Consider the following 17,092-nt stretch of genomic DNA (forward strand, 5'->3'; position numbering starts at 1 on the left):
AAACAAGGGAATGAAAGATAGAGTAATGAAATGGTATGATGTATGTTTTTAAAAATGTTGTTGTTTTCTTTTGTTTAATTTAGTGTGTTAAGGTTGTGTTTTGTACTGTTTATATTGTATTGTATTGTCTTTGTTTTTCTCTCGTTTTTTCTTCTCGTCTTCTTTCTTCTCTTTTTTTTCTTGTAAGTTTTAGTCTCATATCTTCCATTCTTGGGCAAGGCGATTGAGCAAGTGGTTGCTGAACAACTCAAGGCACGCCTGGAAGAAGCGGACCATTTGGATCCCTTCCAGTAGAGATTCAGGCCTCATCATGGGACTGAAACGGCCATGGTCGCACTGGTCGATGATCTCCGGTGGGCTAGAAAGGTGAGAGCTGTTTCCTAGTCTACTGGATTTCTCAGCGGCGTTAGACACCATTGACCATAACATCCTTCTGGACCGTCTAGAGGGATTGAGCTCAGAGGAGGATCCAACATGGCGGCGAAGGTAGTTTCCGAGTAATTTCGCTTACCCTTATCAAAGTTTTAAGTGGTTTTAAGCGGTTTTTATCCTCCCTTGTTTTTATCTGTGAGTTTTAATGATCTGCTGGCTGTGCTGGCTGTCTTTTAGTATCTTTTAGTATCCCGCTACTTGTGTTATCTTTGTTTTCTTTTTATCTGGGTTGCTCCGACGCCCGGACTTGCCGCCACGGCTGCCGCCGCCTCCCTAACTGGGAGAGATAAGTGAAAGGTTCTCCTGGGCATAAATCCTCTGCCCTGTCGACCAGCTCTTTCCTTTAGCTTTTAGTTTATTGCATACTACGAAGTGAATTTTGCCCGACTGCTGGAACCGAGCTGTCTCGAAAATCCTAGGAACAAGGAAGACGGGAAGGAAGAGGAAATCCTCTGGGAAAAACTCACCCGCTGGGGCATTGACAGAAGGCTTCTCTGGCTAATAATCAAACTCCATGAGAACTCAGCGGCTAGAGTGAGATTCACCCCGGAGGGTGATCTCACCAATTTAATTCCCATTAACAGAGGTGTCCGACAGGGTTGTATATTGGCTCCATTCCTGTTCAATTTGTTCATAAGCGACATGAGGACTCCCCTAATAGAGGCTCAAGAAAGGATTCATGCACCCCGCCTAGCACTTTAGCGCTGCCCTTTGTTACTATATGCGGATGACGCAGTCATCCTTTCCTTTTCTAGAGTAGGTCTCAGAAGGGCCTTGAAAATTTTTGGATCATATTGTAACGCAAATTCCCTTACAATTAATTATGGAAAATCTAAGATACTAGTTTTCTCAAAGAGCCGAAAATTCCATAATTGGAAAATTGATGGGAGAGCCATCGAACAAGTCTATAAATTCCAATATTTGGGAGTTTGGTTACAACATAACCTTAGATGGAAGCCCCATGTAGCCTATGTTACAAATAGAGCCAAAGCTATCTCCTTGGCGATCTTGCGATTCTTCTTCACCGATGGGGCCCTTCATATCCCATCAGCGTTGAAAGTCTTCAAGGCCAAGGTGATTCCGACAATTGCTTATGCCATCTCAATTTGGGGGACTTTTGTCAATCTATCTCACCTAGAGGTTATTCAAAATCAGTTTTTAAGAGGGATATTGAAACTGCCCAACTGTGTAAGTAATGCAGCATTACGCATGGAACTTAACACTGTATCCCTGGAAAACGCTCTGTGGAAGCACATACTTTGTCACTGGTTATCCCTATGGCACAATCTCCCAAACTTGTACTTGATACAATGTATGTGGAGAGATGATTTCCAGAGCCCATGGGTAAAAAATTTACAGCTGAAAATTACGGCAATGGGAATCTCCCCATCCAAATTACTAGAGCAGGACATAGTTCCAGCTAAAAGAACAGTAACCTGTAAACTAGAGGAGATGGACTTGCAGCAGAAAATGGTATTGGGCAATGGTACCTGCTCACCTCTAAACCTTGGCCTATTACCCCTCTTAAGGCTCCCAAACTATTTGAATTCCTTAACTTCTTCGGCTCATAGATATGCCTTTGTAAAGGCAAGATTCAACACCTTCCCATTGAACGTGCTGAGAAATAGATTCTCCAATGGACAGATATCGCTCTTATGTGATTGTAATTGTGGGGCACCGGAATCATTGCATCACATAATTCTTGATTGTGCTTTTCACTTATCGGCCAGGAGCAAGTTTCTTGCTCAATATCTTAAGGGAATTGCCGATGATACGACTGAAGCCAAACTGAGATATCTATTAAATGATGATGACCCCCTAAGATCACTCATGGTTGCCAGATTCTTGATCAGCATCCTATCCCTAAAGAAGAGAAACGGACTCCTGTGTGGCTCGGATAATCCCTTTAAACCATGATCTATGTTTTAGGATGTAATTAGGTGATATCACCATTGATGTCTTCTATTAATTTATGAGCAGAGGGTGATGTTTATGCTACAAATTTATTGTAATGTATGATGTTGGTCTTTTGTTTTTGTTTTGCTTTGGTTCTTGTCTGTTTTTTGTGTGTGTAAGTTTTGGCAGTTTTAAATTTGGAGGTTCAAGTACATTATGGTGGTATGGGAAACTGTCGTGTGATGGGCCAATGGCCGTAATAAAGATCAATCCAATCCAATCACCGTCTAGAGGGGCTCAGAGCTGGGGGCACTGTTATACGGTGGTTCAGCTCCTTCCTCCTGGGCCGTGTTCAGAAAGAGGTGATGGGGGATGAGTGTTCAGACCCCTGGGGTCTCACTTGTGGGGTGCCTCAGGGTTCTGTCCTCACCCCCATGCTTTTCAACATCTACATGCAGCCGCTGGGAGAGAACATCAGGGGGTTTGGGCTGGGTGTTCATCAGTATGCGGATGATACCCAGGTCTCTTTCAAATCAGAACCAGTGAAGGCAATGAAAATCCTGTGTGAGTGTCTGGAGGCGGTTGGAGGATGGATGGCAGCTAACAGATTGAGGTTGAACCCTGAGAATACAGAAGTACTGTTTTGGGGGGACAGGAGGCGGGTGGGTGTGTAGGACTCCCTGGTCCTAAACGGGGTAATTGTGCCCCTGAATGACCAGGTGCGCAGCCTGGGATTCATTCTGGACTCACAGCTGTCCATGGAGGCACAGGTCAATTCTGTGTCTAGGGCAGCTGTTTAGCAGCTCCATCTGGTCCGCAGGCTGAGACCCTCCCTGCCCGAAGACTGTCTCGGCAGAGAGGTGCATGCTCTAGTTATCTCTCACTTGGACTATTGCAATGTGCTCTATGTGGGGCTACCTTTGAAGGTGACCTGGAAACTACAACTAATCCAGAATGCGGCAGCTAGACTGGTGACTGGGAGCGGCTGCTGAGACCATATAACACCGGTCCTGAAAGACCTACACTGGCTCCCAGTACGTTTCCGAGCACAATTCAAAGTGTTGGTGCTGACCTTTAAAGCCCTAAACGGCCTCGGTCCAGTATATCTGAAGGAGCATTTCCACCTCCATCGTTCTGCCCGGACACTGAGGGCCAGCGCTGAGGGCCTTCTGGCGGTTCCCTCGCTACGAGAAAACAAGTTACGGGGAACCAGGCAGAGGGCCTTCTCGGAAGTGGTGCCCGCCCTGTGGAACGCCCTCCCACCAGATTTCAAAGAGAAAAATAACTACCAAACTTTTAGAAGACGTCTGAAGGCAACCCTGCTTAGGGAAGCTTTTAATGTTAATAGGTTATTGTATTTAAGTGTTCTGTTGGAAGCTGCCCAGAGTGGCTGGGGAAACACAGCCAGATGGGAGTTGTTGTTGTTGTCATTATTATTATTAATTATTATTATCCCTCCCTATCATTGCCTTCTGGTGCAGTTAAGGTTTAGGTTAATTCTTTATCATGTACTTAAAATGTATCTTGCCTTCCAGGTTGCTGGTTTAACTTTGTTTTTCCCAAGGTTTCTCCCATCAAGCACATGTTTTGTTCATGTGCTCCCTGATCTTCCTGTGGTTGTGAATGGTCGCTGTTTTCAGGGCTGGGAAGGAATCTGCCTGAGACGAATTGGCCCGCCTGGAGGTTTTGCCTTCCTCATAGCAAAACTTCACTACTCTAAGGCACTGGGTGGAATCCCAGTCATTCCTTCTGGAGTAGAGTGTCCTCAACCAGCAGCGGATTCCGGGGACCCCATCAGAGGAGTCTCGGTGGAAGTCTCTGTCCAGAATTCAAGTGAGGGGCATAGAGCACCCAGCGACAGCCTTAGGACAGCCACCTCTGCCTTGGGGAGGGCATAATCCTTGGCACAGCCCTGAAGCGGTTTCAGCCCTCCAGGAGGAAGCTGGAACGGATATACACCCATGTCTGAGCCTAAGGTCCACCTACATCTGTAGTCAATACCGTTGTGGCCCTTTTTTATCCGGATCGCTGTCTGTTTGAGTACATCTTATTGCCCCTCAATTTAACCCCAGCCTGGGGGAGGGTGGCACTGTGACTGGGACCACAAAAGTAGGTTCCAGCACGTGCAATAAAAGTAAAACACTATTCACCACAGAAATCCCAAATGTATACATAATGTTAGTATCTACAGTGGTTCCCTTCTGCCACCTCAGAACTAGTAGGTCACCTTTCATTCTCAGCTTCTCTCATCAAGCACACTGCATATTCCAAGGATTTGCTCCTTCATAGCAATGCAAAGCAAATAAACAGAATAGTTTAAATTAAGAGTTTACTGTGGGGCAAAGTCTCTACTTTTGGAAGAACAGGAGGTGCACAAATAATAGCAATTTTTTTGGTAGCAATTATTTCCATTATAATATTTTGTAATTATAATATTTTAAAAAATATATTTTTAACACCATGAGCAGAGCAATCTTACTGGTGTATCATGGGAGCTGTACACATTGGAAAATCCGGTATATTTAAAACCCTGCTAGGCATGTGGAAAGAGGGTAGAAGGAAGGAAGGAGCAGTGGTTTTCCTTCATTATTTCATGGATTTTTTTAAAAGTACATCCTTCCCACTGTTTCCACTAGGAGAGGAAAAACATAGCAGCTCTGGAGCTGGAACTTATTTCCCCTTATTTCAGGAAACATGTCAGGAGAATCTGAATGTCTTAGATCAGAATCCCTCTGACCCCCAACTTATTGAAAATAGCTGGGGTGATTTTTCTGCCTGTTGTAGCAATTGTAATGCTCTGTGCTAAATGTGGTAAGGTTTTTTATTTTATTTTTACAGACACACTGTGTACCTCCTGAATGAAGCTCACAGACCACCATTCAGGAACCCCCACTTCAGATCCATGCCTCCCCACAATCCCACTCCTAGCATGCTCCAACATATCCCCTTTTGGGATTCAGAGCTCTGTAATCAGAAAGGTAATGGCTGCAGAGCCTTATGAAGTGACTTCTTTCTCCACTCTCGAAGAGGAAGATCCAAGACAGCCCATGGGGAACCAGTTTCTTCTTGCCCTTTGACAACCACCCAGTTCCATAATAAGCAAAGTGAGGGCACTGCATCTGCTAATGTTTTAGCAGCAGGATGATGTATTCCCAGTGGAAAACTATGAAGCAGGTGCCTATGTAAAACCTATGTAAAACAATACAAATGAATAGCAATAGTCTACTTGCTAATAGAAGTGAGTCAAGAATGATGCTCTTCAAGAAGAAATATATACTTAATGCTCTCTCTCTCTCTATCTGTGTGTGTGTGTGTGTATCTTTTCAAACTGCCCTTTATAATATTTATTGACAGCTGACACATCATTGGTGATTGAAATAGTAGGAAAGGGACAAGGCAAAGTGTTTTGTGACAGAATAGGCACTAAGAAATTTATTATGCATTAAGAAAAGCATTAAGTAGAAAAGTAGAAAGCCAAACATAATGCTGTTAAGTGTTTTAATACTGAAAGCTGTATCCAATGGTGGCTTTGCATTACTATCGTAATTCTTTTTTCTTTTCTCTTTTAGGGAAACCCTTAGAGGCTCAACACATGGGTCTCCGATCCCTGGAAGAAAGCCTTTCTCCTCCCAATGTCTGTCACAATAGCACAAACTGTTGTCAGTTTACAGCTCATCACTGAAAGGCCTGTACAAAAAAGGAAGTTACAAGACATGTTTAAACCTGTGCTGAAATAACTCTGGAGTGTAGAGTTTATTTTATATAAACATAACTGATACACCATAACGGAAATACTGTAGATGCTGTCCAGGAAAACAAAAGCCATAAGCCATGCATTAGCCATTGAGGTGTAAGAAGATTCTTTGTTGCCCATTTCACAAAATTACAATGGGAAGGTTATTTAACCTTCAAAAGTCACTGTATGAAAGCACGTACCTTGGCTTGCCATTACCCTACTTTAACACAAGACTGTTCAATGGTCACTAGAGCCAAGAAATCATTGGGGGGGGGAGGGTTGGGGGGGCATAGAACCAATCGGACGTGTAATTATTCTAAAGCAATTTGCAGAATTATTTCTAGTCAGAAAATAAGCACTATATTATTCACTACCAATGACCTTTTGCCCTCAATGCAAATTTAGAAAGTATTAATTAACATTTAATTCCACGTTTTTAATACTGTACTATACCAAAGTCAAATATTAGTAATGGAAAGTGTGTATTTTAAAATATACATGAAGTTTGTGAAAGGCAGAAAATGTTTTCTCTCTGAACAAATTATTCCACTGATAACTACATTACACCACACACAAAAATTACCCAGGTGGTTCCAACATATGCAAAATATTTCTGTTAAGAAGCAAATGAATGACCATTTGCTATATTGGTTAAAAAAATATTTTTAAGGAACCAATAATAAAACAGTGCTCTCCTTTCTATTCAGTTATTATCTTTGAAACAAAAATGGATTAAGATTAGAAATAGAAATGTTAAATATTTAATTCAGTTGTATTATAAAACCAACTTTGTTACTTAGGTTCAACCTATTAGTATAATTTATCCATGCTCTCCAATTTGAAACTTATTTAAAGCCAAGGATCCAGAGACCTACTGTAGGTATTCCCACATCTGCATGCCCATTGCAATAGGTTTTTCATGTTAATTTGAACGATTTCCTGTACTATATCCATTTTTTATTTAAACTCTCCGCATTTTCTTCTGGAACTTAAACAATTGTGCTCAACATGAGAGAGCATTTTGGAAACATATTAGAGCAGGGCTGGGGAACCTCATGCCTAGGCCTGCGAATGTGGTTCTCCAGGCCTCTCTCTGACCTGGAGCCTCTCCCCAGGGCACACCCTTCCTCTCCCCAGGAAACACTCTCACCAGCCCTCTTTGCCAACCTCCCTCAATTGTCCCCCCCGGGCAAAATATGTCCTTGAACTAGGGTAATATTTCTTTCTTGCCTAGAAGGGGGATAGAGAGGAATGTGCCCAATGTACAAATTTATTTATTTATTTCTCTACCACCCTTAATCCAACGCCCAAAGTGTGGTTTACCATATAAAAACACAAGATTAATTTATCAGTATTTGTTGCTCTGCCCACTTTTGCTCCCAGCCCTGCTCAGCGCTGGCATGTGGCCCCTCAATGGCTGTCAAGAAGGAAATGTGGTCCTCAGACTGAAGAAAATTGAAATGTATTAATATTTTTTTTGTGATACAGCCACTGCTTTTTTTCCTTTAAAATTGTTTAGGGGTACTCTCATTTTGGCTGCTCCCGCTCCCCCTCTCCCCAACCCCCAGACGAAGGACTCAAGGGAAGGCCCCCAGCGACGGCAGGGTTTGCTTGAGGGAGGAGGGGCGAGCTCTAGCTCTAGCCTGGCAAGAGGAGGAGGAGGAGGAGCACCAGCACCTCCACCGCGGGCATCCCAGACTCCCCTCCCCAGGGAGAATGACGAAGCTCCAGAGACAGCGTACCCCTGCGTCCCCCCAGGAAAAGACACTGGATACAGAAATTAAAAATGGATAGATTCTGTAGGGCCAATGGTATATGTAGATAGTTTTGGACTCTGGACTTAAGAGTTTAATGGGGAGGGATCCGTATTGATATGGTAGTGTGTTTCACCTTAATTACTGCTGTTTATGAGGGGCCACCCTGGGCACCTGCCCCAAAGCCATGCCCTGAGCGCACCATTGCTGAAGCCCCTCAGGAAGTTTCCAGTTGGCATGGATGATGCTTCTGTTCAAAAAGTGTAACTCTGAGAGAAACTGAGATGACTTGAGCTTTTGACAACATCACTCCTAATCACTCTCTCTCTCACAGGTTTACCAGGGAGCTAGGCATGGTGAAACAAGTTGGGAGATAGCTAAAATTTGTTATGAATACAATTGCACACATGCACAGGCATTCTGTTCTGCCTACTCTGTGGCAATGATGGCAACAAAGAAACCATTCTGCTCTAGCAGCATGTTCTCAGGGTGTTCTGTTCCTCTTCCAGCTTCCTGCTCAGAGAGATGTTCAGGGACACTTGGGAGCATACTGCACTTGCTAGACAATTTGGGGAGGGGGCAAACTGCTCACATCCCCCTCAACTCTGATCTCACAAGTTCTACACTGCAGTCAGTTGTTGGGTCCATTGCAAACCAACTGCAATGGTTTGCAGTTATTGTGGCTCAAAGACACAGACAGGGTGCTAGGAGGGATTTGGCCTTCATAGTACAAGGAGCAGAAGGGAAATTCATGCTTTTTTATGTTAGCTGACTGAATTCACCACTCTTGGATCAATATACAGATCAGAACATAATAATTCTTCAAAGTTCACAGTTTTCTGAATTTTATGTTCCAGTTATTGGCATAAAAATGCATTCAAAGTATGTATTTTAGGATAAAATACTGTTGCATGCCACCCCAATCTTCACTGCAGTGTGAAATTCCAGGGATACCAGGTGTGCTAAACCCAGGGTCAGTGTTTCCTTTTGGAAAAAAAGGCACAGCAGAGACTGTGGTGTCTTTATGAAACTGCACTTCGTTTATTTATGTACAGTATATGTCAAGCTGAAGCCTAGATGGCAGAGAATCCTAGCATTACAGCCTGCACAGTCCCTTGCTCTCCCACAGCAGGCCTGGGTCTAAAGCAGAGCAATCAGCCATGCTCCATGCCTCTTTCTTACAGTCTGTCACTGTCAGCTGTTATTACGACCCTTCTTTCTTCCCTTCTCACTGCTACTCTTGTGAAACTATCTCCTCCAGCCTAGATCATCTAAACTGAAATCCTAAACCCTTTTGGTCTCTGCCCACTAACACACAGCTGGAAGAGGAAGCCCATCCCTCCCTGTCTGGTACATCTTTGCCCTCTTAATGGCTTCCTTGATGGGTTAATGACTGGCCATCATCAGGCTTCGTTCCTTCAATGACTCCCACTAAGCTAACTCTGCCAAGCTGGCCTGGCTCCATTACAAAAACTGAATCCGGGGGTTTCTTTGTTTGGCACAGTTTAGTCAAACCTTAATTAATTCTAATGTTTGCTAAACTCAGTAGTCTATTGGTAACATGCACCCACAAATTCCGGCATCCAAAATTTATAACAATACATCGAGAAACGTGCATTTAAAGTGAATATTTAAATAAGGAGTAAAATAAAAATATGATTTGTGTAGGGTTTTTTTTTAAATCTGCAGTTTCCATGCAGATGGAAATTGGATGGAACAGACTTCTGAATAAATAAAAACTTGCAAAACTCTGACAGTACCAGAAACAGAGGGCTCTAAGCGAAACAGAGGTCAATAACACCTTATCTGAGAGAGAGATAGCAGCCATGGATATTTTGAAAAGGGCAATTGTGAAGTTCCTTCTAAAGAAGCCCCTTCTAAACCTTGAAAATTGTCACAATTATTGATCAGTCACTAGTTGATCAGTTTCCTTAGGGAAACTACTCACATCTTCACTTGCTCTGAAATAAGACTGAATCCAGTCTCTGCCTTGGTCACCCTGACATATGCTGGCTTAAAGGTATTTATTTTCCTTGCAAGTGAAATAGACAGGACTGGATGCATGTCACAAAGGAAAGTGAGGAAAGTTTTGGGAATGGACGAATCCAGAGGCTAGTGCCTTGGTGGTGAAGAGAGGAGCAGAACTTCTTTGAAGTATCTGCAACAAGGGCTGCCGCTGCCAAGGCCACCTCTGTCTATTTAAACCTCCATTCACAGAAAACATTCACAGTAAATACAATGTAACTGTCAATAGAGAAGGAAAGCAACTGAAATAAATCAGCATGTTACCTAATATTCTTCCCCATTACATCCAAGACTTTTAAAATATGTGCATCACTGTCACTCACTGTTAGTTTTATTTTCCTGTTTATTTAACAATGCTTTAAATAAACACTTTTAACATTTTAAAAATTCAATCAAGTGAAATATATCAGTGTTTATGAGAAAGTAAGCTCACAGCTTATTACTTAAAATAAGCTGGGTGGTGAGGTAGGCTTTTTGTGCAATCTAAAAAAAAGAAATATTTCACAATCCATGTGTACCCAGTGTAAAGCTACCACAACTTCAGCAATATATTTTGACACCTGCTCTTCTGCAATACAGTGGTACCTCGGGTTAAGTACTTAATTCGTTCTGGAGGTCTGTTCTTAACCTGAAACTGTTCTTAAGCTGAAGCACCACTTTAGCTAATGGGGCCACCCGCTGCCGCTGCGCCGCCGCTGCACAATTTCTGTTCTCATCCTGAAGCAAAGTTCTTAACCTGAGGTACTATTTCTGGGTTAGCGGAGTCTGTAACCTGAAGCGTATGCAACCCGAGGTACCACTGTATAGTGGGAAAACCAAGAATGGAAGTACAGGGACAACAGAAAGGAAAGTGCTTGCTGTGAGTATAGACAACTGCTTTTTTTTTTACAACCAAGGTCTAACAAAACAAAACAAAACAAAAAATCATTTCTCAAGAGCACATATGAAAATTTCCAGAATCTGCTACTGTTGCAGACTGTTCTAAAGGAATGTTTAATCAGTTTAGTATGAGTTCTTTCATATTATCGTTATTCATTTCTCTGGAGCAAAAACTGGGTTTCTTTTTATTTCTCCATAGATTATTTTTCAATCCAAATCACTATGGTTGGTTTCAAGTATTCTGAGCTAGCTTAAACTGGCCTTCCAAAAATGGAATCAGACCAAACTGAAGTTTCCAATTATTTGTTTAAAATTGAATCAGAATCCTCAAGTCATGGTATTTAGATAAAATAATTTGATAGAATTGGAATGTGTCAGAACAATTAGTTGCAGGGGTGGCCGACCTTTGTGATGCCACAACTCAAGGCCAGCCATGCCTGGAGCACATTTGCTTCTCAACACTATGGCAGCAAAGACGGCAAGGTGAGGCAGCCCCACTGCCATAGAAGAGCAGCCCATGGCTCTTTCCACAGCTGTCAGTGCTTCTCCTGCTTGTGGCATCTGGGCTGCATGCTTACCACCCATGATTTTAGTCTGTGGTTCTTCAGTGCAGCCAGCAAGAATTCTGAATGAGGCCACCAAACCCTTGCCCCTTGTTCTTTACAAATCAAGGGATTGTTTGTTTCACTGACCTGTACAGAACATGAGAAAAAGCTGCAATCAGAGAAGCAATGGGGATAATCAAAAGATGCGTATGGCAGACCCCAAATAAAGCAGAGCTTAGGGCAAAAGGGGGACATTTTCTTCCTCAACAAGTATTTCAATTACAGCCATTTAAAAAGCTTTCAAAGAGTTACTGAGTTTTTGTCATCACAGCTACGGATTCCCAACATGCCCCAAATATTCTCATTAGGCCATAGATTAAAGCTGCAATACCTAGGCACAATACCTAGGCACTAGTGTCTGAGTAAGTGATACTTAGGAGTGGGTTAAGAGAGATGTATAAAAACCACTTATGACATACCGGTAGTTTTAATTATTTATGAAAAGGATTATGAATCTCCTTTCTGACCATAACATGATATACAATAGGTAAAAGGTAAAGGTAAAGGACCCTGGACGGTTAAGTCTAATCAAAGGCAACTATGGGGTGTGGCGCTTATCTCAGCTTTCAGGCTAAGGGAGCCAGCGTTTGTCCACAGACAGCTTTCCAGGTCATGAGGCCAGCAGGACTAAACCACTTCTGGCACAACGGAACACCGTGACAGAAGCCAGAGTGCACACAAACACCATTTACCTTCCCAACGCAGTGGTATCTATTTATCTACTTGCACTGGTGTGCTTTCGAACTGCTAGGTTGGCAGAAGCTGGGACAGAGAAAGGGGAGCTCACCCCATCACATGGATTCAAACCACCAACCTTCCAATCGGCAAGCACAAGAGGCTCAGTGGATTAGACCACAGCACCACCCATGTCCCTAGTGATATACAATATACAGATAAGCACACCAAGAAAAAGAGAACAAAGCCTTATTAAAGTAAAAGCAAAACTTAAAATCCACCAAATGCCATGTAAAACAATAGTTTACAGTCTGCGTAAAGAAGGCAAATATGCGGCCGACAACAGCCTTCTTTAAAAATGGAGTTTCAGAATGGGGACACAGCTCCAGAAAAGACCCTTTCCAATCTACCCACCCACCTACTCTCCCTTGGCGAATGGAAACGCAACAGGAGCCTTAAATACTCCGGCTTGAACCCGAAGTTCTCTAGCACAAGGAGAAAGGCATTGCTTTCATGCAGTGAGGCAGCAATTAGCTCTTGCAGTAGTCAGCATCCAAGTATCAATCAATGAGATTTAAAAGCACAACTTCATACTAATTGTGCTCTTCAACTTAGATCAAGAAAAGCTAAAACTTCACTCCTACATGTGTTTGGCTTGAAATAAGACCCATTGATTTCAGTGTGATATATAATTTTCCAGGTCTGTACATCACAAGCCTAAACAGATTTAATCATAATTAAAAACAAGTATTCAATAGGATTTACTTACTCCACTGTAAGGTACCTAGCATTTCAGTCTTAAACATTCTATACTAAGTAAGCATGGGAGAGAAAACAATTTTACTGCTACTGATGAACTGGTAGTGATTGCAAAAGAATTTCCTGAACTACATAAGGAGTTTTGGCAGAGAGGGGAGACCTACATACCAGCTAGACACAAACATTCTGGACATGCTTGAATGCTTACTATTGCCTGAGCAAGGGCACTTAGCAAGCCACAATGGATAGTGGCACTATAACCATCACAATCAGAAAAAGAAAGAGCAGTGATGCCGAAACAAAGAAGGATTAGGAACAGCTGAGGGCCAAACCAGATAAGAATGGGATTGCTGATAGGATTTTCTATCTCTTTAAACTTGCTTCGAAGGCAGGTACTGTACTGGGAGGCGGAGGAGGATGTGGAACACAGTGCTAATGGAAGTTCAACTCCCCGCAGGCCATTTTCTCCAATCTAAATCCCTCTCAGCAAGCTGCTATTTCCCCTATCATATAACATGGCAAAGAAGGGAGATTAACAAACTCTGCCCCATCATTCTGTTCACAATTACATAGATTGTGCCCTGAGCTGCTTAAAAAAATAAGTAAAAAAGAAAGACAGGAAGTGTCTCATCCAGTTTGGTCCTGGGATAACGAGACTACAAATTGTATCCAAACCAGAGGGAAACCTACCCTTTGAAGGAATCTGTACCATGTTATATTACAGGCCCTGGCAGTTCTGATGCCTCATTGCTTTTCAGTAGTCTGTCTGTGATCACAAAGACTTGTGTGTATTATCTATATCTGTATCTCCAATGAAACAGTTCTAATCTGGATTAGGGTCTTCATTCCACATTTGGTAGCATTAGCATATTCAAATCCCTTTGGTTAGGTATAATTTAGCTTTGTTAAATTATAATTTAAACTGAAGTTTCAAAAATTATTTTAAAATCAGAAGAATCAAGCAAAATTAAAATACTCTGGTTTGGGGACATGTTTCAGAGTGGCCAGGACTACATTTCTATGGAATGTAACAAGGGGCATAAATGAATAAAGATGATGGACACAAACCCTATTCAGCATGCAGAACTTTTTCATATACTGGAAATGTATTATTCTTCATGATACAGCTATAAGCACCTTAACTATTTTGATGCTACCTGGCATTTGATGATATTTTCTGTCTATTTTTTCCAGCCGTTTTGGTAACACTTGCAAACACACATTCTTCCCCAGAAACTGTTCTTTCTATCCGAAAACACCAACTGTGTCAAAAAAAGAAGAAGTAGCACTTTAGTTCTCTTTAAGTATGTTGATGACACTTGAATCTTTGTGTCTCAACTTTTTTCTACAGTTTTTTTTGTTATTTGCCCTCACCTTACCCACTCAGATGCTGCAAAGGGTATAAATCTGCCTTCATACACACCTATCACCCCCTTGATCATGACAACCTGCTGCCATTTTCCAACATCCATTTCAGATGGATATCACAGCTTTTTATATTGTAATTTATAGCTATTACTGCTATATGTCACAGGTTGCTATTGAATTTCCTGTGAAATTCAGCTATAAAGTCAAATATTCAATTTCATGTACTTATTTGTATGACACATGAGATTAAGGATAATACAGATTTAACAAAAATACGTATAACTATTATTATTCTGCATCATCTGTTTGTGTCAGAATCAAGTTGCTTCTCCAGATTTTGGTTGTCATGGCACCCACTCTACATCAAGTCCCCCCCCTTTGCCTTTATATTCTCTCAGTACTGTCCTACTGCAGCCTGTTGGTGTTTTCTTTCCAGCTCAACCATCAATTGTGTTTAAATAATAATAATCAGAAGCACAACCATCATAAATCATTGAATCCTTTAAGGAAAAAAGAGTAAGGGGTTTTAATATATGTTAAAAAGGTAAGAAGACTAAGCGAACTTTGCAAAGCTGCTAATCCACTTCCATACCCCTCACTCTGCCCACACTGACTGGCAGCAGCGCTCTGCGGTTTGAGACAGATGCCAGGAACTGAACCTGGCACCTTCTGCATGCAAGGCAGACACCCTTCCCATGAGCCACAGCTCTTCTCCTAAACTGCAGACCTTTTCAGAATGACCTCAACTCCATATACTACCCATCTTCAAAGAAAAACCACTGTAACCAATATACTCCCTTAGCATACCATGGAACTCAATGTCCTGCCATTTTTCCAGTCAGTCAGTTTCCCCCCAGAAACAAGTACCATACCTTAGAAGCACAGCATCAATGCCTCTCTCTTTCCAAATGTTTTCACAAGACAAGCAGTGACAGACAAAATGAATATGCATCACTTAGCAAGATTAAGAGAACACACTACAGATCTCTCAGAATGTGTTAAAACAACTTGCATAGTCAAAGCAGTGTTGGAAGACTGCTCCACTATCCGTGCAAATGTTGCCACCAGTTCAACAGCCACAGAAATAAAAGGAGGGGGCTCATTTTCATAGAGTGGTTAACCAGCTAAGCCAATGTTTTTTCCAGGCAAGAAGCAACAAGTGAATTTCACTTCTCTCTGCTGAGTTTGGGGCACTTTCTTTCTCTCTCTCAGAGAGTGGGACTTCCCCTCCTGCAAGGGCTGAAATTGCACATGCCTTTTCGGCCCTGCCGATACCTGCAACCCACACGACCCCCCCTCGCTGGAGCCAAGGGAACGCGAGACGGCGGGAAGTTGGCCCTGGGAGGAGCGGGTTGCGGCGCCCATGCACTCAAGGATCCCGAAGCCAAATGCCTGAGGCCCCCGACTCCTCTGACTGGGGCGGGACGGGCAGCCTCGCTCCCCGCCAAGCGCCCGCTCGACGCTTTGGTCCGGCCGCGAAGGCGCTTGGTCGCCCGGCGCCTCTGGCCAGCGCGTCGAGCTTGGCGGGGCTCCGGGCGGCACTTACCGGCGGCGGCTGCGCGGGCAGCCCGGAGCGCTTGGCGGAGCCTTGGCGGGAACTCAGCCTCTTCCAGGACTCGGCAAACCTGCCCCGGCTGGCGCTGCGGCTTCTTCGCCGACCCACGTCCTCCTGGTCGGAGGAGGCGCCTTTCTCCGCCTCGCTCGGACTCCGCCACTTCTGCCCCATCCTCCCCGGGCCGGAGCGGCGCGCTAAGGGGCGGCTCGCGGCTGCGGGGCGACCACCTGCTTCCGAGCGGCTCTTGCCATCTCGTCGTCGCCGGCCGCGCGCCCCCCTCCTCGGGGTCTTTCTTCGGGCGCGGAAGGCAAGCGAGCCCCCCCCCCCCCCGCGGCGGGAAGGAGAGGAAGAAGCGGCGGGCGGGCGCGGCTCTCGCTCTCTCTCAGCCCGGAGCCCGGAGCGGGTCGGGCGAGCGGCGCCTGGTTCCTGGCGCCAGATGGAAGTAGCGCGCTGGAAACAGCAGCCGCCGCCACGCGCGACCAACTTCCCCCTGGACCGAGGCGAGCCGCCCTCCGAGGCTTCTTCTGGGATGAGGCGGTGGGAGAAAATAAATAACGAGGAGGAGCGACTTCCCGGTGGAAGAAAGTCCCCTCCCCCTCCCCAGTTTCAGGTCTCACCATTTTATTTCTGCTTGGGGAATTGATCTCTCGCCTGCTAAACTTTAAGCTGTTAAATTAGGTCATTTCATGTAACATTGGGAGGATTTATCTTATGCATTACTTGACATTATTTTCATTTTTCGTTTTGAACTGAGCACAGAGTTGTGAGAAAGTCACATTCAAATAAACAGATGATGAAGATGATGCCGATGACCAGGCAGATTTCACCTCTTCTGCCCCCAATCAATAAAAAGACAGAAGGTCGCTAACTGAGCTTCTATACCCCCCCCCAACAAAAGGTCTCTCCCCCCCCCAACAAAAATCCTGGCTTTACCCACAGAGTGGGGAATCCTCTTTCCTTCCTGACAAAATGGCCTGCACAGAATGGGCCAGGTCTGGATTGTGCCCACAGGTCAAATTCAGTCACCCGCCACTGTTCTACCAATCTACCCAGAATCAGGCCCACTGAATTTAATGGGGTTTACTCCCTCGCAGCACATGTACAGCTCACCACTTTCCCCAAAGAATCCTGCAAACTGGTTTTTAAGGGTGCTGTGAAATGTGGCTTTATGAGTGGCTAGACTACAGTTCCCAGGATTTGGGGAAAGTTACATGTGTCTGCAGCCTGAACAATGTGCAGCATGTTCACTAGCAGGTAAATCCCATTGAATTTAATGAGATTTCTGAGTGTACACGCCCAGGATTGCCCTGTAAGTCAGTTGCACAGCTTGCAACCAATGTCCTACAAACAGCGTATTTCATAAATAACTGAGAATATGATAAGTAGTAAAATAGTATCCAAGCATAGG

At 43.8% G+C, this 17,092-nt stretch overlaps 1 protein-coding gene across 3 annotated transcripts in view; it reads right to left on the reverse strand.

Annotated features, from left to right (window-relative positions):
- TRPM3 (transient receptor potential cation channel subfamily M member 3) overlaps nucleotides 1-17,092 on the reverse strand; it is a gene marked incomplete at its 5' end in the record, with an annotated part of 408,936 nt that overhangs the window by 359,564 nt on the left and 32,280 nt on the right. For 2 of the 3 annotated variants that reach the window (XM_081930366.1, XM_081930360.1), the window contains one exon: nucleotides 15,676-15,855. The exons of the other annotated variant lie outside the window; for it this stretch is intronic. In XM_081930366.1, the coding sequence (XP_081786492.1) occupies nucleotides 15,676-15,855 (180 nt within the window). Of the gene's footprint in view, nucleotides 1-15,675; nucleotides 15,856-17,092 lie in introns of those variants that run through there. 3 annotated transcript variants of the gene reach the window in all.

Source organism: Podarcis melisellensis, assembly GCF_964234715.1.
Source record: "Podarcis melisellensis genome assembly, chromosome: 11".
NCBI classification, from domain to species: domain Eukaryota; kingdom Metazoa; phylum Chordata; class Lepidosauria; order Squamata; family Lacertidae; genus Podarcis; species Podarcis melisellensis.